Below are 25,080 nucleotides of genomic sequence, written 5' to 3' on the forward strand. Positions count from 1 at the left end.
TTAGGGTAATTTAGTTTACAATTTCTACTCAGCACCCTTGTTCTTTTTTTTTTTTTTTCCCCGGAGAAAACAAACATTCCTTTCAGAAATTTATTCTTCTTACTTTCAACAAATAGTGCTGGATATGCACATGCAAAGATGTTAACTCTAAATGGAACAAAGACCCAAATGTAAGAGGTACAACTGTAAAACTCTTAGAATAAAATAGAGTATATCTTGGAGACTTGGATTAGGCAATAGTTTCTTAGATATGACACCAAAAGCACAAGCAAAACAAAATAAATTGTAGTGCAGCAAAATTAAACACTTGTGCTTCAAAGGACACCATCAAGAAAGTGAAAGACAACACACAGAAAATTTTTGCAAATCATATATCTGATAAAGGACTTGTATCTAGAGTATACAAAGAACAATAATAAAGGACAAATAACCCTAATTTTTAAATGGGTAAAAAATATGAATAGTTATTCTTCAAAGGAGATACACAAATGGCCTGTAATACATGAGTATGTGCTCAATAAAATTAGCCGTCTGGGAAATGCAAAACAAAACCACAGTGACATGTCACATCACACCCACTAGGATGGCTGTAATAAAAACGACAGGTAACAAGTGTTGGCAAGAATGTCGATAAACTGGAACCCTCATACAATGTTGGTGGGAATGCACACTTTGGAAAACAGCCTGGCAGTTCTTCAAAAGGTTAGTTAAATGTAGAATTGCCATGTGACCCAGCAGTTCTACCAAGGGGCATACACCCAAGAGAAATGTACAAATTTCATAGCAGCATTATAATAGCTAAAAAATGTCCAACTGATGAATGGGTAAATAAAAAATGTGTTGTACCCATACAGTGGGTCACATGGTAAGTGTATGTTTTACTTTATAACACACTGCCTGAACTGTTTTTTTTGCAAAGTGATGTACCACCATGCAGTACTTCAACCAGTTATGTATGAAAAGTTCTAGTTCTGCTTCCTCCCTAGCTCTTGGTATTGTCAGGGTTTTGTTTTGAATTAGCCATTCTAATGGGTGTGCAGTGATACGTCACTGTGGCTTTCAGTTCCATTTTTCTAATAACTAATGATGCTGAACATCTTTTCATAGGCTTATGTGCCATTCACAGTCTTCTTAGGTGAAATGTCTGTTCAAGTCTCTTCCCCATATTTTAAGGAAGGTTGGTTGTTTTCTTATTGAATGTTAGTTATATATTCTGGATACAAGTGCATTATCAAATGAGTTCTGCAAATACCTTCTCCCAGTCTGTGGCTTTTTATTTTTACTGAGGTGTAGTTGATGTACAGTATTAGTTTAAGGTGTACAACATAGTGGGTCACAATTTTTAAAGGTTATAATGTGGCTTTTACTTTTTCAGTGTTTTGAAGAACAGACATTAATTTTGATAAGTCTAATTTATTGACTCTTTTTTCTTTTAGGGATCATACTTCTTAGTTTCGTCTAAACCAAGGACACAGATTTTTCTTCCTGTTTTCTTGTAGATATTTTGCAGTTTTAGGTTTTGCATTTAGGTTATGATCTATTTTCAGTTGATTTTGGTGTGTGGTATAAGTTCATATTTTCACATATTGATGGTATCCCAGCACCATTTGTTAAAGGGCTATCCTTTTCCAGTGAATTACCTTTGATCCCTTGTCAAAAACTGACCACATAAATATGGATCTATTTCTGGGCTCTCTATTCTGTTCCCTTGATCCATGGATCTTTCATCAATACCACATTATCTTGATTAGCCTTATATAAGTCTTGAAGTCAAGTAGGAATCCTCAAACTTTGTTGTTGTTTTTTTTTTTTTGTGGTACCCAGGCCTCTCACTGTTGTGGCCTCTCCCATTGCGGAGCACAGGCTCCGGACGCGCAGGCTCAGCGGCCATGGCTCACGGGCCCAGCTGCTCTGCAGCATGTGGGATCTTCCCGGACCGGGGCACGAACCCGTGTTCCCTGCATCGGCAGGCGGACTCTCAACCACTGCGCCACCAGGGAAGCCCAAACTTTGTTCTTTTTAAAAAAATGTTTGGCTATTCTAGTACCTTTCCATATAAATTTTATAATCAGCTTGTTTTTACAAAAATTCCTGCTGGGATTTTGACTGGAGTTACGTTGAATCTATAGATTAATTTGGGGAGAGATGATATCTTAATAACATTTAATGTTCCAATCCATGAATACGATAATATGTATATATTTTTGAAGGTCGTCTTTGATTTTTTTAAATCAATGTTTTTCTACATTTCACATACAGATCTTATACATATTTTTGTACATTTCATGTTTTGTGGTGCTACTATAAATGCTAATTTTAGAATTTCAGTTTCTAAGTGTTCATTGCTACTACATAGAAATACACTTTTGCATACTAATGTTGCTAAACCCACTTATTAGTTCTGGTACCTTTTTATTAAGATCCTTTGACTTTCCTATATAGGCAATCACATCACACCATCCACAAATAGATACTGTCATATTTATTCATTCCCAATCTATAATTTTTGTTAAAAAAATTTTATTGTACAGTGACCTCAGACACAACGTTTTAGAGGAGGGTTTTGTTCCCAATCTTAGGGGGAAGCATTCAGTCTTCACTATTCATATGATGTTAGCTGTAGGCTTTTTTGGTTGAGGATCCCTTCTATTCCTAATTTGCTGAAGAGCTTTTTTTTTTTTTTTTAATCATAAATGGGTGTTGAATTTTGTCAGAGGATTTTCTGCACCTTTTTGGAAAAAAAACTTTTTGAGAGATAATTTACATACCACAGTATTCACCCTTTTAAAGCATATAATCTAGTAGTACTTGGTATATTCAAAAGGTGGTTTTCTGCAATTTTTGAGATGGTCATGTAGTTTTTGTTTTGTATGCTGACACACTGAACTACATGGATTTCTTTGAATGTTGGGTCAACTTTTTATTTCTGGGATAAACCCAACCTAGTCATGATGGTTTTTTTTTTTTTTTACATATTGCCAGATTTCATTTACTAATATACTAAACTACAGAGTTACACTAAAGTCTGTGGCTTTAAACATTACCCTGCATATACCCTTATGGCTTTTGAATAAACTAAAAATGCCTTAAATGCTTTCATAAGACAATTTTTAAACAAAATTTTAATTAAAGCCTTTATATCTTAACATCTTATAAAATCACTTGGATTATAAAAAGCTCACATTTGGTCTATAGATAAGGACAAAATGTGCATTAAAGAAGCCCTAACAAGGAAAAAAAAGTCCTAAGTTATTTACATAATGAAAAATAACTACAATAGTCAAGGCTTTCTAGCTGGTTGGCTTCCCTCTCCTTTGGGCTGCTGCTCCAGAATTCCTTTATAAAACACATAAGGGATGCAATATGATCACAGGGCTGGAGGTCCTGGTTTGAAGCTGCATTTACATAAGAAGCATTCATTTTCTTAGCTATTTGTGTTATAAAATAATAAAAATAGAAAACTTTTCTAAAGGTATTTTTATTCACATTTTACATAAGACTGAGAAAATGTCAGTTGTCCATATCAAAGAATGGGGAAGCCAAAACAGTAGTCTCTCCCCCAAGGTCACTGCTCCGCTTGTTTTTTTTACCTGTAACATTAAGTTTCTGTTTCCCATAATAGTCCAGAGGTAAGACCTACAGGTTGCTTTTAGTTCTTGAGAGAAAAGGAAATTAAGAAAGGTGCTCATCATAAGAACATCAAACATTAAGAGAAAAGAGTTTCTGCCCTTAAAAGAAACAGTGGAAAAAAGACAAGACATATTCTCATTTCAAAGCAATTTATAGTTAATGATAACTGGGCAAAATGATAGATTTATTTTTTAGTTGTGTGCTTTCAGAAGTAATGTCAAATTTACTTAATAGCAGATATTTTAAAAGGTTTCTTGCATCTTAAATGGTTAAAAGTGGTGTTATTAAAGAAAAAATGCAAACCCTTTTTTTACAGAATAGTATAAATGTTTATTTTCTGTATGATTTACTTTGCTGTCCTGTTTTTACAATATAGAAAAGTGTATTCTTTGAATAGCTCTAGTAAATATAAATTTAATCTTTCTACTTTGGGATGTAAATAGAGCTAAAAAATTATATACCCAACCCTCCCCAAATAGTCTTTTAAAATTGTTGAATTAATGTGGATATTAATCTTGTTCAGCAATTTGATGCAAATGCCTAAATACAAAAAGTTGTTTAGTAAGTACTACACAGGAAGGAAAAGTCTTAATACTTTAGATAGCTTCCTGAAAATCAGAAAAACTAGTAGCATTTGATTGCACCTTCAAATTTTTACAAGCAAAACATTCTCAAGCAATGCCATCATACATAATCTACAACTGTAATCCAAATTTCACAAACATTTTATGCACACTGTATATAAATACACATCACAAAGGTGCAATTAGAATTAAACACAGAATATATACAGAATGAACAAAGTTTAGGTTTAGACAAAAAAGGTACTGTAATCTTTTGAAAAATAACTTGATTAGATATTATTTTATCCTCTTACACTAGTTTACATTTTTACAAATTTTAATTAAACATACTAGATTGAGGTGCTAAGAATGTTTGCACTATCTACATTTAAAGTTACTGCACTATAATTTTATAAATCCAAATTTTAAAAGGAAGATGCTTAATGAATAACGGAATCTTTTTTGGATTACTTAATTTCTATTGCCTATATCTTGCATGTTCATATGAACATATATACACACTTAATACATACAACTATAGATTCCTTGTAGGAAATGTAATAATCATATACTACTAATTACTGAGGATTAAGGTACCTAGCAAAATGCCTGAATTCCAACATGTTTTTTTCTCATCATAAAATCCAGAGTCCTATTATAACAGGCTCTTAAATTCATAAAGCTTTTGAATTCTGAATTACTGAAAATGATTTAGGTTATCTTAGTAATTATATGAAAACACTCATTCCTTTAGCTAACCAAATCACTGGCTAAAAATAATGCCATAATAAGCTTCCCTTATAAAAAGAAATCCCACTACAATTTTGAAAGCTTTGTTAGGAGGCCCCTTTCAGTAAATCAAGTAAGAGTCATAGATTGGTTTGAAACATCTTAGTTCAAAAGTCTATAAAAAGAACTGTTTGTATAGATGAAAACTCCTTCTCTAAATTCATCTCTTAGAGCTTCAATATTCTTTATTTCTCCATCCAAGCCAAATTTGTTAACTGGTAATTATGTAAGGTTCTATTTTATCACTACATAATCACAATGTTTACTTCTATTCATATGCACCGCTCATTTTAATAGTACCCCTTAATCACTGACAGTTTATTATTTCAAATACATACCGCCTCCTTGAAAGAAAATGGAAACATCCCAGAGCATTTCTTAGTCACTTCTTATTATAGAAACAAATTGTCTGCCCTTTGAGAATTATTTTCTGTCCGTTAACACTTTATATGTTTTTTAAAAAAACAAAATAACTTTTTTAAAGTGTGCCTACAGAGTACTTCCCCTTCTGACAATTCCCAAAGTGACAACAGGATATATTCCAGAATCCACCCTAAAATGTTGATTTTTCTTAAAAAGATAGTGCTTTTCTAAACACAAAATGTCATTTGAATATGTTTCATAAGACATCGTTTATGTAGACATAATATCTGCTTATATTCTAGATCTAGTACCAAAGAATGACCGGGTAATACCAGTGCTTCTTTGGCTTTTTCTACTGGAACAAAGTCATACAACGCCATACATTATAAATTATATAATAGTAATTTATAAATGTTCTTTGTCAATAGAATGAGAAGGACAGAACATCTAGTTCTTAAGAAACCCAAGCAAATTAAAAATCCATATAATACAATAAAGAAAAATTCAATTTAGAAGGGGCATAAGCAGATTTAACTAAGATTTAAAATGTAATTTCCTCGTTTAAAATTTCTCCTCTTTCAATATTATAATTTCAGGTCTCACAAGACTGAATTAACAGTACAATAATTGTTAAACTATCTTCCAGAAAATCAAGTGTCCCTGCACCTTCAATTTTCTGTACAGTTCGATTTATCAGTCTTTTGTGCAAGAGTTAGCAATTCATGGCACAAGGGTCACTTTTTGCTTTTCCTGCAGAGTTGATGACGCTCATCAAACATCGCCCGAATTCCTCAAGTATCATCCGTTCAGCTGCTGCCTTTGATTTCCCCTTCTTGTCTGCCTGCTCTGCCTGGGCAAGAAGGCAATTACACGTGGCTTCAGCTACTTCCTTAGTGACAAACGTAAATGGCAATCTGAAATGATTTTTAAGAAAGAGAGAGATGATGATGGTGTTGAATAACAGCAAGAGTGGCTGACATTCTTTCACCTAGAAATCTCTGTCGACATTTTCACGATTCAGCAAGCACACTGAACATCACAGTATGTGCGATGAACAAAAGCACATCCCAGAGAGTTTTTAAAAAGTTAGACCTGGGCTTCCCTGGTGGTGCAGCAGTTAAGAATCCGCCTGCCAAGGCAGGGGACACGGGTTCGTGCCCCGGTCCGGGAAGATTCCACATGCCGCGGAGCGGCTAGGCCCATGAGCCATGGCCGCTGAGCCTGCGCGTCTGGAGCCTGTGCTCCGCAACGGGAGAGGCCACAACAGTGAGAGGCCCACGTACCGCAAAAAAAAAAAAAAAAAAAAAAAAATTATATATAACGTTTTACGTAAAATACATATAACCTAGACAAAGTTACCTAGTTAACAGAAATGTAACTCTACATGTTAACTGGATACTGCTATAACAAAAGTCCTCCTGATTCATGTATATAAGCTCTGAGTGCAGTTTTTGTTTTATTTACTGTTGTTTCTGCACTGCCTACAACAGTGCCTGACACAGAAACACCCCATGAATGTTTGCTGAATGAATGAATAATATTGGAAATTGAAAGCACTATCTCCTGGACAACATGGAAAATAAAGCACTTTCCCATAGTCCCATATAATGTTTGTGGAAAAAAAAAAAGCGCACCAAAATTTTGCATTATTCCATGATATCAAAAACGAAACAACAGGGACACCCAATGCTGTTCTGTACATGGAGTTTATTCATAAAGACCTGAACTATTGAGTGTTAAAGCAGAGGAATCCATCCCGAGGCTAGTTATATGTAGCCAAGTCGTAGAGCCTAAGAAACAAAACCAGGTAACCTAATCTAACCAGTAACTCAACAACCTGTAAGTAAGCAGTCACTGATAGAAGGAAACTGCAAAACAAAATGAATGAAGTCTGGGACTTCCCTGGTGGCACAGTGGTTAAGAATCTGCCTGCCAATGCAGGGGACAAGGGTTCGATCCCTAGTCCGGGAAGATCCCACATGCTGCGGAGCAGCTAAGCCCAAGAGCCACAACTACTGAGCCCACGTGCCTAGAGCCCGTGCTCTGCAACAAAAAGAAGCCACCACCATGAGAAGCCCGCGACGCAACGAAGAGTAGCCCCCGCTCGCCGCAACTGGAGAAAGCCTGTGCGCAGCAACAAAGACCCAACGCAGCCAAAAATAAATAAATAAATAAATTTTAAAACAAGAACAACAACAAAATGAATGAAGTCTGAACTTAAGGCCCACTATGACAAGATAGGGTGACAGGATTTAGGCTGCTATACATTTGTATAGAAATCTTTAAAATATAAAAAGCATTTTAAATTAGAAAATATAATATTAAAATATTACAATAAAGTTAATATTACAATAATATTGAAAAAGTAATTAATAGTGTATAACAGTAGCCCTCATTATATAGTATTTGGAAACTACAGGAAAGAAAATGGAAAAAAAAAATCAAATTTTTGCCACTCAAAGGCAAAAGCTTGTTAATACGCTAGTAGGACTTCTTTAATACAGTTTTTTTATACTTAGTTTTGATAACAGTGCATAATTTTGTGTTCTTTCACACTTCATAATAACAGATATCTTCCCAAGTTGAAAAATTAATTGTAAATATTTTAGTGTAGCAATATCTTTACTCTCCTCATAGAGATTAGACTTAATAACCTAAGGTTTACTGAAAGCAGATGACCAGAAAGGACCCTTTGTGATACCCCTCATTAAGGTGTCTGTCCATTTCCACTTCATTCAATCAAGAACTTTTTGCTGATTATACTCCAGTTACAAGAAAGAGTTCTTTAGAACTAATATCTGAAATATTTTGTACAAAAGCCTTACTTTTGTAAGTTTTATAAGTTGGATCTTATTTCAACTTTGGCATTTTAAATGAAATACCATTTTCAAGGCTCATTCCATTTAATAATTCCTCAGATTAACCTCTAACAAACTCTCTAATACAAATTCAAGTCAGCATGCTATGTGCAATGGGCCCTGCCAAGCTGTGCTTTACTCCTCAGAGCCACGTGAAAAGGGTGATGTGAAGGATAAGAAAACCGAGGTAAGGCCCAGAGAGGTGAAGTGCTTGGCAAAATCACAAATTACAACAGAGCACAGACAGGATTTAAACTCAGGTCGGCCTGACTGTAAAGCTCCAGCTTTCCTACTCCAGAGCTCAGCAGTCTAGGGAAATAAGGAGGTACAATAACACAGTGTGTGACAGGCTCTCCAACAGGGTGGGGAAAGTGCCACATGGGCACGGGAAGGTAAGAAGGTAAGAATGTGAAAAAATGTGCATAACAACACAACCAGTAAGAGGTATAAAAATTTTGGTTTTCTTCAAGGTTTGTCAAATTATTCAAATTTTTGTCAAATTATTCAAATTTCCCTCATCTTATTAGGGAGAAATCCAATTAAATTAAGCACAGTGACCTAATACACTACTGTGCATTTTAGAACTGTACGATATATCTGACAGTGATTTTTCTGTTACTTTTAAATTCCTTTACAAGTAATTAAAGATAGAAAATGCAAAAGTCAGGTGTGCAACAACCAAAAGTATGAGCCCAATTTTGCCCCAAAAAAGAAACTTCACCAAAAATGAATATATCATACTATAAAAAGATATTCAAATATTGACTTACTTTCCTCCTCCGCTATTCAAAGCTGGTGTTGGCCTAGTAAGCAAGTCCGAAATCTGAGAGGATAACTTAGTCTTTGCTGCTGTTTGTTGCTGTACCCTTACTTCGGCTGCATCTGCCAAGTGCATCAATGTCTTTCTTTCTGGGCTTTCTTCAAAATTCTTACAGCCAATACATTTGCATATTGAGGAACACATTATTTTTGCCTAAAAGATTTACAAAAGAAAAGCTTCCAAATCAAAACCAAAAGACATCACTATAGTAGACTCCACAATCAAGTCAATAGGTGACAGAGTTAGCTGGTCAACTGACATAGATAAAATGGAAACATCTCTTGTGACAAACACCAAAGGGGCCAGCTATGCATGTGCATAGGTCCAGTATTCTTGGCCACTCTGAAAGTGGCTATACTATGTTTGTTTGAGGCCTTCCACGCCAATTTTCCCCCACTATAGATTTTCCTCCTGATATGAATAACAAATGTTCTTTTATTAAAAAATGAGTGATACAATATTCAAAAATAAGGGTCATTCAGAATCCAGCCACCTCAATCAAATCACCATTAACATGTTGGTGACCTCCCACTTATGCAAACACACACGCAGTATCATATCAAAGGAATTTCACAGACACTATTTTTATTATGAATACCTCCCCCTCCCTAAATAAATCCCCTGTCCAGAGTCCCCAAACCCTTCAACAGTCCGTATTAAACCAGTGTGTCCTTTCATGTAAAGATATATAAACTATATGTATATTTATGAAAAACACAGGCTTTATGTACATATATTAACTCACCAATACAGAAGTCTTTCTTTTTTTTTGTTTGTTTTACATAATCATATACCCACTTTTCTGCATCTTCCTTTTCTCACACTATACTTCATGAAATCCCTCCCTCCAAGTCATCTGGCATAGGCTGAATTCATCCTGTTTAATGACTGGCTATTAATCCCTGGTATGGATGTGCCACATTTTATTTGGGCATTCACTTCTCTACTGATGGTCATTTGTTTTGTTTCCAGTTCTTGAGTTCCACAAACAATGCATAAAAACATTTTTTTGTATATATTACGCTTTTATTTCTATGAGCTAGGTTTCTAGAATTGGGCTCACTGCTCAAAGGGTACATGTATTTTAATTTTAATAGATGTGGCCAGATTGTTTTTTCAAAAGGCTGTTAACACCTCACATCTCATTAGCAATGGATAAAGGAAGCCTTTCCTACATTCCCTCCAACAATGTATACTATAGCTCTTTTTAATAAAGTGAGATCTCGTTCTTTAATTTACATTTCCCAGACTCCTAGTAAATTTTAGTATCTTTTGTTGGCTACTTTTTCTTGAGCAAACCCACATCAATTTAAATAAATAAACAAGCCTACTGTCCTTCCTCTCGACAGTAAGATAAATGGATCATATTATGAACACACCTACCCTGCTCCTTTTTTACAATACACTAATAAATTCCATTTACCAAAGGGAAAAAAAAATGGATATACCTTTTGAGTTAACCGGCTTATTTACCAGGAGCCAGTCTGGGATCCAACTGAAGCAATACATAATAAGTATCTAATGGTGAAGAGATAAAATTCCTAACCTCCGGGGGAAGAAGACATACTGATAATGGTAATTTGGATTAAGTTTTAAGAATTATAAGAAAGGTACTAATAATGTCTAATAGGAACTCAGGAGGGAGAAATTACAAATACAAGTCATCCATTTAGCATTGCTAATTCAACTTCTCTTGTAGCCAAAAAAAAAAAAAAAAAAAAAAGAGGGAGGGGGGAAAAGGTCACAAGAAAAGTCACAATCACTTAAATAATGTGGACAGTCACTCATTCAATCAACAAGCCCTGAAAGGCGTGTGAAAGGGACATCAATGTCTTATCCAGATGCAGACCAACTGGACCAAAAAAGCCAAGTCAGTTCAAAAGATGAACAACACAAACTGTCAGACAACATCATAAGTAATTCACAGTGAGCCAACTGGCCACTGCTAGTCAGAGTTCACTGTATTCCAAGTTTTTCCATTGCTTGGTCTTTTAGAACAACATGTTAGTTATTAGACATTGTTTATGTCCTGAATGTCAAGGATTTTATCAAAATAGATAGAGCAGCTTTCTCTCTTCTAACATATTTCAACCAGTCCACTGCCTTTTCTACTTCTATTAGTTCACAGAATTGTCAACCAGTTCAATTATTTAGTTCATGTATGTCTGAATTTCATATGCTTAGCATGTATTGATTGTTCAATGCCATATGCAAGAAAGGCTTTCTTTGCCCTTCTGACCCAGCTTTATAACAGTTTCCATTTTCTCTTTTTTGTGTGTGGAATTGGTTTTATAGCTTACATGCTTACATATTCATGACAATTTTTGTATGATACGGTCTGTGAACAGAAGCCACCTATCTCATCAGGTGTGCAAACAAGAGTCAGTCTTTCCCAATGTGAATGAAAAACTGGCTTGTTGGACTCTGCGACACTGTTTAAGAGACTTTCAAAAATAATCTTGATTATGTGCAATTTTCACTCCTACTGACTTTAGGACTAACAAAATGTTGCTTTACTGTAGTTTTTGAGAGGACTATTTGACCTCTGAAATATGTAAATTAAGAATTCACTACAGAGAGAATACAGTACACAAAATCTTTACTACGACACACCTGGTATGGGGGTGGGGCACTGGGCTGCAGGTACGCGCTCCTAGAGCAGAGCACACCTGGCCAAGGGAGAGTGCAGTACTTGCTGGTATTACTTTACCAGGCCAGGCCTTTGGCCAAAACTAAAATAAGGTTTCCCTCTGCATATGAAATCTGAACGAATGAAAATATAACAGATGAGAAGAGCCAACTGCCGTAGGAATGAGTTTCGGACGCACCAAGAAACCAATTGTAGTAACCTTGGATTAATCTTGGGTATGACTAGATTGCTTTCTTTAAGCTTTGAAAATAAAAATAACAAACTATATAGTACTTTGTCTGAAACAAGTGGATCATTTACACGGCATCTATCAAAGCAGAGTTTCAATATACATTTTCCAGAAAAGATGCTGCCTGACCCATAAATAAAAACAGCCAGTTGAGTGGGATGATTAGATGGTAAAATGGATGCAGTCACCTCACAGTAGCCAATAACCTCATCCAGCAATTACATATTCCTCCTTACCTATTTTTATGCTCACAAGGCAAACCTTCTAACATAATTTAATTTTCCACAGAGCAGTGTTCTTCAACAGGGCACTACTAGCATTTGGAACAAGATAAGACTATACTCTCAGGACTGCACCCTGAAATGCAGGCTATTATCCGTATATATTTCCAAAAAGTCTGTAGGGGAGAAACTGGGTAGTAATACCCCTCAGTGGAGAACCACTACTACAGAGTGTCCAGTCCACTTTGATGTTATTGTTATTGAAAATCAACAAACTGGTGCTGTGGTTTGCATACTTTCAGGTACAATGACCACGAAGTTATGAGCTGGTAACTCTGCTAATGAGACCCCAAGCTGTAATGACAAAACAAAGGTACTGTTACTCTGAAGCCCTGCTTGGGAGGCGAGAAGGTAGGTCTTCCTCAAATTAGGGCCCTTGGGCTGACTTTTCAAACTGCAATATTTTCAAACTGCAATTGCAAAGTAATTTCCCAGTTTACAAGTAAATTTTTTTTGTATGCACTTTCTGAAGTTATTTTCAAAAGATGGTTAGATTATTTTTCCCAACCTCAACTCACCTCATAGCATTCACAGTAGTTTTTAAGACATCCTGATCGTTTGCAATTACATCCTTTGCTGTGACGTCGATCTGATTCTCCCTCCTTTCCTTTCCCTATCTTGGGCTTAAAAGCTTCTGGATTTCTGTCAAGGCATGCCTATCAAAACAGATCAAATATCAAGTGATGTTAAATCACAGTAGATTAAACTTAAATTCTGCAAAGGGAATTAATTTTCTTCATAAAATACTTGAGCTCAACAAAAAAACAGGTGAAATTGTAAACTTTTGTCAGTTAAATGAAACAAGAAATAATCACCTTTATTGCTTTTTGCCTTTCATTTTCATGTTCCAAGTTATTATAACAATTAGTACAATTGCAGTTGTTGCAAAATTCACCATTTGCAAAGCAATCACAGTATCTGGAATATAAAAATCATTGTAAGTCATATAAAAAAGTCATTTTTAAGAGAAACAAAACTAGAAATTATCATTATATATGCAGTAAAGCATTTTAGAAATGTATTCAGAGCCACCAACTTATAGAGTTAACAACAGGTACTGACAAGGCCCAAAAGTAAAGTCACCAGCTCCTAGAATTTTGGTTTAGAAACTTAGTTCCAGTAGTAACAGCTGTCAACACAAGAGCTATGTGATTTTTATGCACCCCAAAAGTAAGTTATTTCAAAATCACAAAAAGGAAAAACATGGGCTATATTCTATTATATTAGTGGAACCTGCTCACGTGAACTACTGTCACGTTTCTTTGGATTCTAAACCCCCATAAGACCACTGCTTTTTATTTAACTGTTTCACGTCAAATCTCTTCAGTACTAACAAGCAAATTAATCAACAAGTTAAAAAAAACTACTCAGAGTATCATCTCATTTAAGAGACCAAATATAAAGGTCCTAAATAAGATCACATTTATTAGTAAGGACAGAGATCATGTCTGTCTCATGCAGCTGGATCCCTAAGCCCTACTCCAGTGCCTCATCTGTAGTAAAGACTCTAAAATTATTTCCTTCTGAATAAATGAAAGAGTCTTTTTACACCGTCGTATGTGTTCATTCACTCATATGTTTAATTACTTAGACTTATGAAATTGGTCTGTTAAGAATTTTTAGTTAACTCCACTTATTTTTTATTTTTATTTTTTTTGCGGTACGCAGGCCTCTTACTGTTGTGGCCTCTCCCGTTGTGGAGCACAGGCTCCGGACGCACAGGCTCAGCGGCCATGGCTCACGGCCCCAGCCGCTCCACGGCATGTGGGATCTTCCCGGACCAGGGCATGAACCCGCGTCCCCTGCATCGGCAGGCGGACTCTCAACCACTGCGCCACCAGGGAAGCCCAACTCCACTTACTTTTAAAAGCATTTTCAGTTATATCAAATGAGGAAACAGCAGCAAAAGGACTTACAATTTCAAACACAGCGATTTTGTACAATTACAAGGCTTTCTGGGCCGACTGGCAGACTCTGATGGCATTATGCTACACAGACACAAACAAAAAGATATACATTTTAATCAATTAAAGGTAACTATTTAAACTGAGAAAAGTCTCTAATCTGTAAATTCCTCCTAAAATAAAGCTTTAACAAATGTACCCATCTCTAATAAAAGTTTATGTTGTTCCATTTACATTAAGTTGAAAAGCAAGCTGTACCATGAAAAGAAAGGTAGAGAGCCAAGATATGGATTAAAAAAAAAGAAAAGGAAGTTATCAATAGTTTCTGAAGAACATTCCACAAAATATACTCTTTCTTCTAAGAGCACTAAAGTTGAAATCTCTAAACTCTTTGGGATTCAATTATGAAAGGTAGTAAGTAGAAAAGGGTTTGTGAAGTTGGAATTTAGGAGGGGAGAGGAGAGGTAGACTGGTTCCATGTAATTAACTAAAGCACTGCTTCTCAATACTGCAAAGGCAGCAATTGACAGATTAAAAAACAAATAAGCAAAAGAAAAAGCAAAGACCTAAATAACAATTTAAAAACTAGTTAATATCATTTTTAAAACATATTAAGGAGGAGACAGAGAAAAAGAGAAAAGAGAGAGAAAATAACAAATCACCTGTACCAGAACTGGTGAATCGGAGTAAAAGATAATTTGGGAGTTCTCTGACTATTCCTGCAACTTTTCTGTTTAAAGTATTTCAAAATAAAAAGTACCGCAGAGGCACACTCACATGGCTTTGAGGGGAAAAAAATTAAATACATGTATTTTGAAATATATATGTATATTTGATGTTGCATTTAACCTGATCAAACAACTTAACTTACATATATTCAAATAACTCACTCACCCATTGAACGGAAGCCTTGCTTGGGTCTGGATACCAGGTGTTCCGGTAAAGTTAGAGTTGCTTGCTATAGACACATAGGAAGACTGCTGTAGCTACATATAAAGAAAGGTAATTTCAGACCATATTTACAAAAATAGACAATACTCCTAAATATAATGATCGGTAAGAAGCACAAATTCATCTATTAAAATAGGAAAAACAGAACGGAGAATTTCATACAAACATACTCACTACACCTCATAGAGCTCTTCTAAAGACCCAAAACTAATACCAGAGGTAAAAACAATGTGGACATTTTAAAGTACTACATGGCATAAATGTAAGAAATTCTTTCACAGGATATCAGAATTAGGAAATTCCAGATGAATGTCCTGAAAGTACTGTAGTAAAATTTGTATTGGCTAGAAAAATGCAATGTGTCTACTTGTAAATAAAATAAATAAAATGTGATCATTTATCACAAGTTATAGAGAATGAGAAGTTACATACGTAATAATTAAGTTTCTATTTTACACTGATTTCTAAACATAAGAAAAGAGATGCTAATGATAAAAATACTGAACACTAATTTTTTCAATCAGTAGCCACATAACATACTCCAAAGTACACTTCTTTAAAGTACACAGGTTTCTGTCTCTCTTATAATCTTGAGTAGATCAACTCAACAGCTTAGAATATGGTGCTAATTAATTTGCTAGATTTTTACATGAAAAAGAAAACAACTTCTACCTTCTTCCTAGAAAGCAGCACTCCTAACCCAAGCCAGCCAATTGGATAATATGTGGCTTTGATTCCAAAGATAACCAGATGTCATCTAAAGATGACCAGATCTGGACAGATCACTACCGATATGTCACCTGGAAGTGCATCTCACAGTCTATTTTCCAAGAACAGGTGAGCGGCATCGTATTCATAATGTGAGGAGGAACTCCATTACAGTCACAGCGCTTTCTAAACTCACTGGGACTCTGCTGATTTTTTTTTTTTTTTTTTTTTTGCGGTACACGGGCCTCTCACTGTTGTGGCCTCTCCCGTTGCGGAGCACAGGCTCCGGACGCGCAGGCTCAGCGGCCATGGCTCACGGGCCCAGCCGCTCCGCGGCATGTGGGATCTTCCTGGACCGGGGCACAAACCCGCGTCCCCTGCATCGGCAGGCAGACTCTCAACCACTGCGCCACCAGGGAAGCCCGGGACTCTGCTGATTTTAACTCAACGTATTTTCTCTTATATCTACATGATCTTGCCCTCCTACCAAACTGTTCTCAGCTCCAAATTGCCTGACTTGTATACTTGACTTGTGCTGTATATTTCTAAATACTAAAGATATATAAAAATAAACTCAGAAGTTTTCATTAACAATTCAAGGTTTTGGAAACAGTCTAAACACTGAGTTAGATGTTTTTGAATAGTTTTAGAATGTGATAATGCTAGACATCTTAGACCCAATTAAACTTTTTGAAATGCGATGACTTAATTTTTTGCCCATACCTGAGTCACATACTGAGCAGGAAGCACCGCATAGCCTACATTCCCTGTTCCTGGAGCCGGTGCCAGCACAGTGCCTGGTGGCAGGTTCGTGAGGTTTGGCTGGATTTGTGGCAGTGGCGTGGCAGGCATGATAAGCCGCTGCTGTGGCTGGCTGGTGGTGACTATTTGGGAAGTTGGATTGATTGGTTTCGGAACAACCTAAAAAGAAAGGAAGTATGTCAATGACCACGAAAATAAATTTCACAGTTTCTCAATTCAGTATAAATCTCTTAAACGTAGGGGATTAAGAGGTCCAAACTATTATGTATAAATAAGCTACAAAGATATACTGTGCAACACAGGGAATATAACCAATATTTTACAGTAGTTATAAATGGAGTGTAAACTTTAAAAATTGTGAAACACTATATTGTACACCTGTAACTTATATAATATTGTCCATCAACTATACTTCAATAAAAATAAATAAATAAATAAATCTCTTAAACGTAAATCTTAACTTTCAATTTTAAAAGTAAATTGTCTGTTTGGGAGAGACTGAGAGAAGAAGTGATGTGATACTCACTTGTTTGACAGTCTGCGCTGAGACAAGTGGCACTGACATCCGCACTGGGGTGGTATTAACGACCACTGGCTTTGCTTTGTAAAAAGGAGGGAGGAAAAGGACAGTTTGTTTACAGAAAATAGTATTTAAAACATTTAAGATACTTAGTTCCCTCAGGATATCCTCATGAGACAGCTTAAAGAATTCCACTGGTTTCCTATTTGGAGGAATCTTTAATCAAGACAGTTACTTTCAAAATTCTTTAACCCATCTAACTAGGGAACTTATATCTAAGGTAGCTATAGTCTATCCACTTTATGAGAGAATGTCTGTCATTTAAGATATTCTACTGAAAATACTTCAATCTGTATTCAGATGCTTTATATATTCACTACTAAATCCAGTGAGATGAAATGATGCATAAATTAAAAACTGCCATTCAGGAACTTGGGTAACAATGCTGTTCTATACTATTTCTAATTCTGTGTACAATTCATTATTTACAGAGTACTACTAAAAGGCAGCATAGCAGCAAGGTTAAGAATATAGTCTCCTTAATTCAACTATACTTCAATAAAAAGTAAACTAAAAAAAAAAAGAATGTAGTCTCCTAAATCATAAGACCCTGGGGGTTCAAATCCCAATTCTGCTGCTTTCTAACTACTTAAATTCTCTTTGCCTGTATCCCCATCTGCAATATAGGGATAGTATCTCCCTTACAGGGTAAGAGAAATAAATATGTTAATTCATGAAAATTTACTACAACAGTGCTCAACAGATAGTAAGTGTTCAATAAACGTTAGTTCCCATTACTGTTATTGTTCTTGTTGTTATTACAACCATTACTGCTACATAAATGTCACTGTAGACAGTGTTCCAGGGAAACTATAGTACAAGACACCTGCTCAAAGAGACTACATTCAAGTAGAGCAGATTAGATGAGTATCCAAATAAAATAAACATTATTAAAAAAAAAAAAGAGAAAGCACTGTGGGAGAGCAAAGGAGACAGAACATACATCTGACTGGCAGGGGCTGAGAACGGGGAAAGCTGCATAGAGGACAGTGTCTGAGACAGTCCTGACCAATGGTCAGGCTGCAGAGTGGGCATACAGACTGGAGGAGGGCAGTTCACACAGAGGCAGAGCAAGAGAAGTGGAGGCTTGATGCTGGGCACTTCACAAAGTGCTACGGGACAGACCGGTTTGGCTGGAACCTAGGGTTAAAGTAGGCAAGCACTGGCAAAAAAAAAAAGGCAGACTGTGGCTGTTTTGTTGAAGGCCTTGAATGTAAGGGTAGACATCTGTATATTTAATCTGTATTATTAATTCAGCAGGCAATGAGAAGTTTCTGAGGACTGTGATGTCCGGAAACATCATTGGAATGGCACAAAAAGAAACTGTACGCGGCAGCAGTATGTAAAATAGAACAGAGCTGCAAGAAACAAAGAAAGTTAGAAGAGTACAAAACATGAGAGTCTAATCTGCGGTGATGGCACTGGGAATGGAAAGGAGAGAACAGCTGCAAGAGACAGGGTGGAGGTGAAAGGACGGCAGGAACCGTAGGTACAAGGGAAAAAAAATCGGTTATCATGGAGCTTTCAAGTGAATGGGAAAATGACAGCTATTAGAATTTAAAATTCAAGGATGAGTTGATCTAAAGGGAAGATGAAACCTGACATGCAGAAATACAGTGATGAAGTTCAGGAAACAGGTTGGTACTAGACCTGTATGTTTGGATCAAAAGAAGTACCATTTCTAATACTGCCTACTGCCACTTCCTCAGTCTAAAGGAGGGATTTAAGAAGACTGAAAGGACATCCCTTCGGGTCTTATTTATGCAAAAGGCCTAGAGCCTGCTATGAAAGAGAGAGGTTGAGATAACGGGATCTAAACTGCTGTGAACACTGAATCAAACAAACTGTTCTGAACAATAAAAGAAAAAGAACAGACTTCCTTGGATAGAAAGACTGTTAATAATGTTAACAATTTTTTTTTTTTACTTCTGGTGGGGATGGAAGGGTTGATGGCTGAAGACGAGAAGTTGAGAGCCCTGGAAGAACATTAGAGAGAGGGTACTCAGATCTAAAAGGGAGCAGGCCCTGGCAGCAAGGTGACAAACTAGGGAGAAGTGGGTAGGTGGGAAGGTGGGAGACCTCCAGAAGGAGCGTATGATCAGTGGTGGTGATCGCATATCTCTGAATATACTAAAAACTACTAAACTGTACTGTATTTAACAAGGGTGAATTTTATGGTAGATGAGAACTGTATCTCAATAAAGTTGCTATACAAAAAGAGTGTATGACCATGAATTACAGGAGCAGTGCCATGCCATCTGATACCCGATTTGAAATTGTTTCCTGTTCTGTTTTGATTATAATAACCACTGTAGCAATACTATAAGGAATTAAAAGCCTGAATTCGTGCTTGGGACACCGAAGAGAGGACACCCTATACCACTTTGTTCCTTGACAAGGCAATGACAGTCACTGTTTCACGAGCACACAAGCAGCAATTCTGAAGTAACTGCACAGCTAGAGAAATGCAGGAACTTCCTGGTGGTCTGTGAAATGACGGGGAAGGAGTGTGTGTCCTGCCTTTATCCACATCCCATGGGAGACTTGGATGATTCTCATAAGGATAGGACAGGGAAGTGTCCACACGCACGCACGCACGCACACAGAGCTAGAAAACTGGGGAATTCTGGGTTTACATTAGCTTGGCATACGCATGCTGCGTTTTAACTGAAATCTGGGGAATGCAGAAAACAGAAAACGTAGTGGTCAGAAAAAAGAACAGTATAAAATATACATGGGAAGGGGGTCATACTTATATAACTACGTCAATAGTCTGGATTTCTCCTCAACTTTTTTTTTTTAAACTGGGGCATAGTTGCTTCCTCCTCAACTTTTGAGCATGGTCCCACATTACCACTACTACAGTTTTCATAGATGCTGGCATAATCTTTAATTTTTTTGGTCTTTAATAGCAATTCTGAACAATCCTTTCAGAACAGTCTCCTTTGAAACTTTAGAAACCATACCTGCAAGTGTTTGAGGGTTTTTAATTTCTTAAATTGATTTCCTCCCTAACCAAGATTGTAGATTATATTCTAAAGAGATTAACCAAGCAATCTTCTGGGTCCTTTTACTGTGCTACCTGCCATCCAGCCAGTAATTAATATGGTGGAACGTTTGAATACTGGTGTTTGTATGGCTTTGATGGGAAAATGTACAAGATGAGCCCAATTCCCTTTGGCATTTAAGTAAATCCCTCATAGGGAATTAAGCCTTTAGAAAAACACATCAATACATTTTATGAACTACAGCAACTATTCAGTGTATCTCTAAAGAAGATTGTAAATTTAACTCATTATTCCTATGAAATAATATATTTTACATATACCCAGATCTTTTGTGGGATAGGAGAGCAAGACAAAAATAGGGAAATATGGGTGGATATGAGGGAAATAGCATGGGTGGCATATGTATGTGAGCAGGTGGGAAGAGGGAATATACAGAGGGAGGTGGAGAAGCCAGAGAGACAGAGGGGAGAACAGAGAGGGAAAGTGAAGGAAAGCAAAAAAGGAAGCAGCAGGGAAGCAGGAGAGGGGTGAGGGATTGCTAGGAGGCAAAGAGAACAGCGAAGTAGAGAGAAGCAGAAAGACAGACATAAGGTTGGAAAAGAAGGAAATGGTAAATACACTAGAATTATGAAATGTCCAACCCACTCCTCCACTCTTCCTGGATCTTCAGCTTCCTCTTCTACTCATACCAAACGCTTATGCTTGATAATGAGTAAATCAGTGCTAACGTTATGCTGGAAATGGATACTCAGCATTTGTGTGTATACACATAAAATATAACCAACTATATCTAATGACTGCTTTATATCATTATGATATATAAGCAAATTGGACTTGTAGCACTTAGTAGCACTTGCTAAGTACTGAGAGAATATACACTTGACTTCCTCAGTCAGCAGTACATGCAAATTTCATTTTTCCTCTCATTAAGAACACTGTAATAAAAGATTTCCTTTCAAAATCAGTTTAAAGAGGGAATAGAAAATATAATTACTATTTTACATAATTATGTCTAATTTTAATAGAATACACACTAAAATACTGTTTCCCTCACGCACCCTCCATTTTCTCCCATCAGTAATTTAAAATCCAAGATTTTTCTTCCACTTTCCCTTAGATGAACTAGCTATCAGCAATGGACAGCTCCAACCCTCTGATTCCTTAACAAAACTGAAGGCGCAAACAAATGGTCTTTAATTCATCTATTTACATCCAGCAAACAATAGATCATTCACTTGCCACGTCATTTTGACATTGACAGAATATGCAGTAGTCTTCCAAGGAAAAAAATTAGGCCCCAGATATAAACTGTCCTCATCCTTTCACAGTTTCAATTTTTTAACAAGTAGATAAATATGGAGAAAGGTTATGTGTTTGAGTCTGTGTATGTATATCAGGTGGCTGGAAGGATTAAACACAAACAAAGTAGGACTACAAACAGGAATACTTTTCAGGAAAAATACCAATGAGTAAAATAAAAACATTTTAACTGATTTTCATTAGCAATTACAGATTCAAAATAAGTAAAGGATGAAAGTTCATACTTATCATTTATACCTTGCCTACTGGTCATTTCAACTGACCCCCAAACCTTGTGTAGTTTAGACGGCTTTGTAGTTTAGAAAATAAGATAAATCATTTGGTTCCATTTAAACTATCCCACTGGCATAATGTAGGCTTTTAAACCAGCAATAAAATGGCTACCCACAAATTGATGACTAAGTATGATTATCTGGTATTACAGCACACTGTGTATCAGTTTCTAGCAGAACAAAATACTATAGTTATATACAACTGGGATTCTATTTCACTGCCTTCTGCAACAGCTGCTGATTCATACTCAGCTGAAATGCCATACTTAATCAGGATTTCAGCAAGAAAAGGACCAATTTCTATAATAATGTTCAAAGCATTAATTATTGTTTTTAAAAAAATGGTTACTAACCTTGCTGAAGAGGCTGAGTGTTTGTACTGGGATTCTGACTAACTGGCTGGGTTGAGCTACTGGCTGTTGTGGCAGTAACAAGTCGGACATAATGAAACTTGCTTCCAGGCACTTGAATCTGCTGGACATTGGGAGCAGTTGCCAGAGGAATAATTGTCTTAAATTGTGATGTGCTCACTCCTCCAACAGTGATGGTCTGCACAGCTGATTTCACTGCCTAGTGAACAATACAACATGGCTCTCATTAATCTGCGATTTTATTTTCCTACTTCATTTTTACTCATGACAATTGCTCAAGTAAAAAAGTATGTTCCTGAATTTCATCAAAAGCTGTTGAAAGGAACAACCTGTTCAAAGAGAAATGAATAGTAATAAATATAGGAGTGAAACCAAAATTAATGAGTTCTACCATCCCTAGTAGTTAACTTCCTTGACAGTCCAGGTCAGATGACTTGCTATGAAGAAACTATTACTTAAATTGCAAAAACTCACACAGTTTTGTTAACATCAGTTAAAATTTATAAGAAAAAGGTTATTTTAAAACTTTCAGTATTAAGCCTCATATTCAGAAAGAAAGGACACAGATATTTGGTTTTACTGCTATCCACCAAATTAACTACGGCAAATTTCATTTTCACATGTCCTAAAAGAGGAAGAAACCCCAAAGAAAAGCCCTCATTAAGTCTAGCCAATTCTGAAAGGCTTATAATATTCCACAGATACAAATGTACCCACTAACCTATGGGGAGAAGGCCAAATTCAATCCAAAATTACCACTGTTTTGGTTTTCTAGGGAAACTAATTTTGGATTCAGATCTAATTCAGATCTGACTCAATATAATCATTTTAATCATTTTTAATCCTTTCCTTCAGTCCAACAAAAAGCAATGTGACTTCCCAGAAAGCTAAATGAAACATCAAAAGCAGAACAGAACAAAAGCCTTTTAAGATGTCTCCAATTGATGTTTAACCAATGTACGACAGACTGTCATACAAAGCAAAGATCCAGACAGGATTCTCTAATTAGTTCTATGGTATTATTTTATAAATAATTACACGACTACCTATTCTTCAAAAAGCCCTCATGCCAAAAGACAGGTGACATGACTGAGGAAACCTATATTCATTATATGGATGATAATTTATAAAAGAATAATTCTGAAGAATTTGAACATTTTCATAAAAGTACAGGGGAAAAAAGGAAGAATGTCATTTGTTTGGAAACTCTATAGATAATACTCAAAGTAGATTACTTCAGCATAAAATAATTCATACATTATCAGTAGGCAGAGGCACCACAGAATAGATTTTAAATAAAGATAAGAGATAACAGCTGTGATGGTGAGTTAAATGAAAACATAAAACTTGAAAAGGGATAAAATGTGTATATATGGAAGCTACTGAAAAATCAAGCAACCTATGAGTCAGATGCGTACAATGGTACAAGAGACATTGTCCTTGGTCTATCGACTCAAAATGAAAAAAGAATACTATTTTAAGAAACAAGGTAGGAGAAGGGGGGTGGATAAACTAGGAGTTTACACACTACTATATATAAAATAAACAACAAAGACCTACTGTATAGCACAGAGAACTATATTCAATATCTTATAATAACTTATAATGGAAAAGGATCTGAAAAAGAATATATATATGTATAACTGACTCACTTTGCTGTACACTTGAAACTAACAACATTATAAATCAACTATACTTCAGTTGAAAATTTTCTTTAATAAGAAAAACATTATATTTAAAAAAAAGAAACAAGATGCCTCAGATGTAATAGTTAAATTTACTGGGTACCTAACACATACAGAGGACATTGCTTTTGAAACCTCTAAGATTATCTGATTTAAATCTAGCAACCAAATTATGAGCTAGGTACAGCATGGTACAAGAACCAGGGCTGGTTTAGTTAAGTTTGCACAGTATACCCTTTTTCCAACTCTACGTTCAACATTTCTTTTTTGTTTGTTTGTTTTTGGCCATGCTGTGCGGCTTGCGGGATCTTAGTTCCCCAACCAGGGATCCAACCCAAGCCACGGCAGTGAAAGAGCAGAGCCCTAACCATCGGACCGCCAGGGAATTCCCTCAACTTTTCTGTATCCTAAACTTCAAGCTACAACTCTTACAAGCTGTAAATAACCGGCTCTTTTAAAGATTCTTTTTCTGATGTGAACCTTTTTTTTTTTAAGTCTTTATTGAATTTGTTACAATATTGCTTCTGTTTTATGTTTTGGTTTTTTGGCTGCCAGGTATGTGGGATATTAGCTCCCTGACCAGGGAGCGAACCCACACTCTCAGCATTGGAAGGCGAAGTCTTAACCACTGGACCGCCAGGGCTCTTTTAGAACAAAACCAGATCTGACTATATTTTTTATCAGTATACGTCTATTTACATCTAACATAGTTAATTAACTATTTGGATTTAAATCTACCGTTGTACTGTTTCCTATTTGAACCACCTGTCCTCTTCTGTTCCTTTTTCTCTCCTTTTTTGCCTGCGTTAGTGTCAAATGTTTCATTATTTCATTTCCTCTGTGGTAGCTTGTTATTTATACATTATGTTACTATTATAGTAGTTGCCCTAGAGATTACAATGTTCAATGTAGGAATTAAATTAGTACTTTACACATCACCAAGACAATAAAAGAACCATAGAACGTTAACATCATTTATTCTTGCCCCATCTTTGTGCTACCATTAAGTATTCTTTAATTCTCCATATAGTTTAAACTCTATAAGACATTCATTTAGATATACCCACAAATTTACCCTTTCTGTCCTTTCTATATCCTTTCTGTGCTTCCATTTGGGATCATTTTTCTTCTGCCTAAAGAACGCACTTTGGATTTTCTTAAGTGCAGGTCTGCTAATGAGAAATTCTCTACACTTTGGTTCTCAAAAAATGTCTAATCCTTTTTTATAATCTCTCTTTTGCTTGATAAAGTCATCTACTGAATTCTTAATCTCAGTTTTCAGTTTGAAAATATACACCTGATTCCTTTTTATAGTTTCTAATTCTCTGCTGAAGTT

General features: G+C 36.0%; 1 protein-coding gene across 7 annotated transcripts in view; it reads right to left on the bottom strand.

The window, feature by feature from the left end:
• Nucleotides 1–3,459: 3,459 nt before the first annotated feature.
• The window catches only part of LIN54 (lin-54 DREAM MuvB core complex component), a 76,204-nt gene continuing 54,583 nt past the window's right edge, over nucleotides 3,460–25,080 (bottom strand). For 6 of the 7 annotated variants that reach the window (XM_019932844.3, XM_019932841.3, XM_019932840.3 and 3 more), the window contains exons 5-13: nucleotides 22,042–22,258; nucleotides 17,035–17,108; nucleotides 16,470–16,667; nucleotides 14,982–15,073; nucleotides 14,100–14,171; nucleotides 12,999–13,101; nucleotides 12,702–12,839; nucleotides 8,974–9,176; nucleotides 3,460–6,259 (exon numbers count right to left, since the gene is read on the bottom strand). In XM_019932844.3, the coding sequence (XP_019788403.1) occupies nucleotides 6,058–6,259; nucleotides 8,974–9,176; nucleotides 12,702–12,839; nucleotides 12,999–13,101; nucleotides 14,100–14,171; nucleotides 14,982–15,073; nucleotides 16,470–16,667; nucleotides 17,035–17,108; nucleotides 22,042–22,258 (1,299 nt within the window). In that variant the 3' untranslated portion in view covers nucleotides 3,460–6,057. The other variant, XM_073805410.1, reaches the window with a different exon arrangement.

The sequence above is a fragment of the Tursiops truncatus genome, chromosome 5, assembly GCF_011762595.2.
Source record: "Tursiops truncatus isolate mTurTru1 chromosome 5, mTurTru1.mat.Y, whole genome shotgun sequence".
NCBI classification, from domain to species: Eukaryota; Metazoa; Chordata; class Mammalia; order Artiodactyla; family Delphinidae; genus Tursiops; species Tursiops truncatus.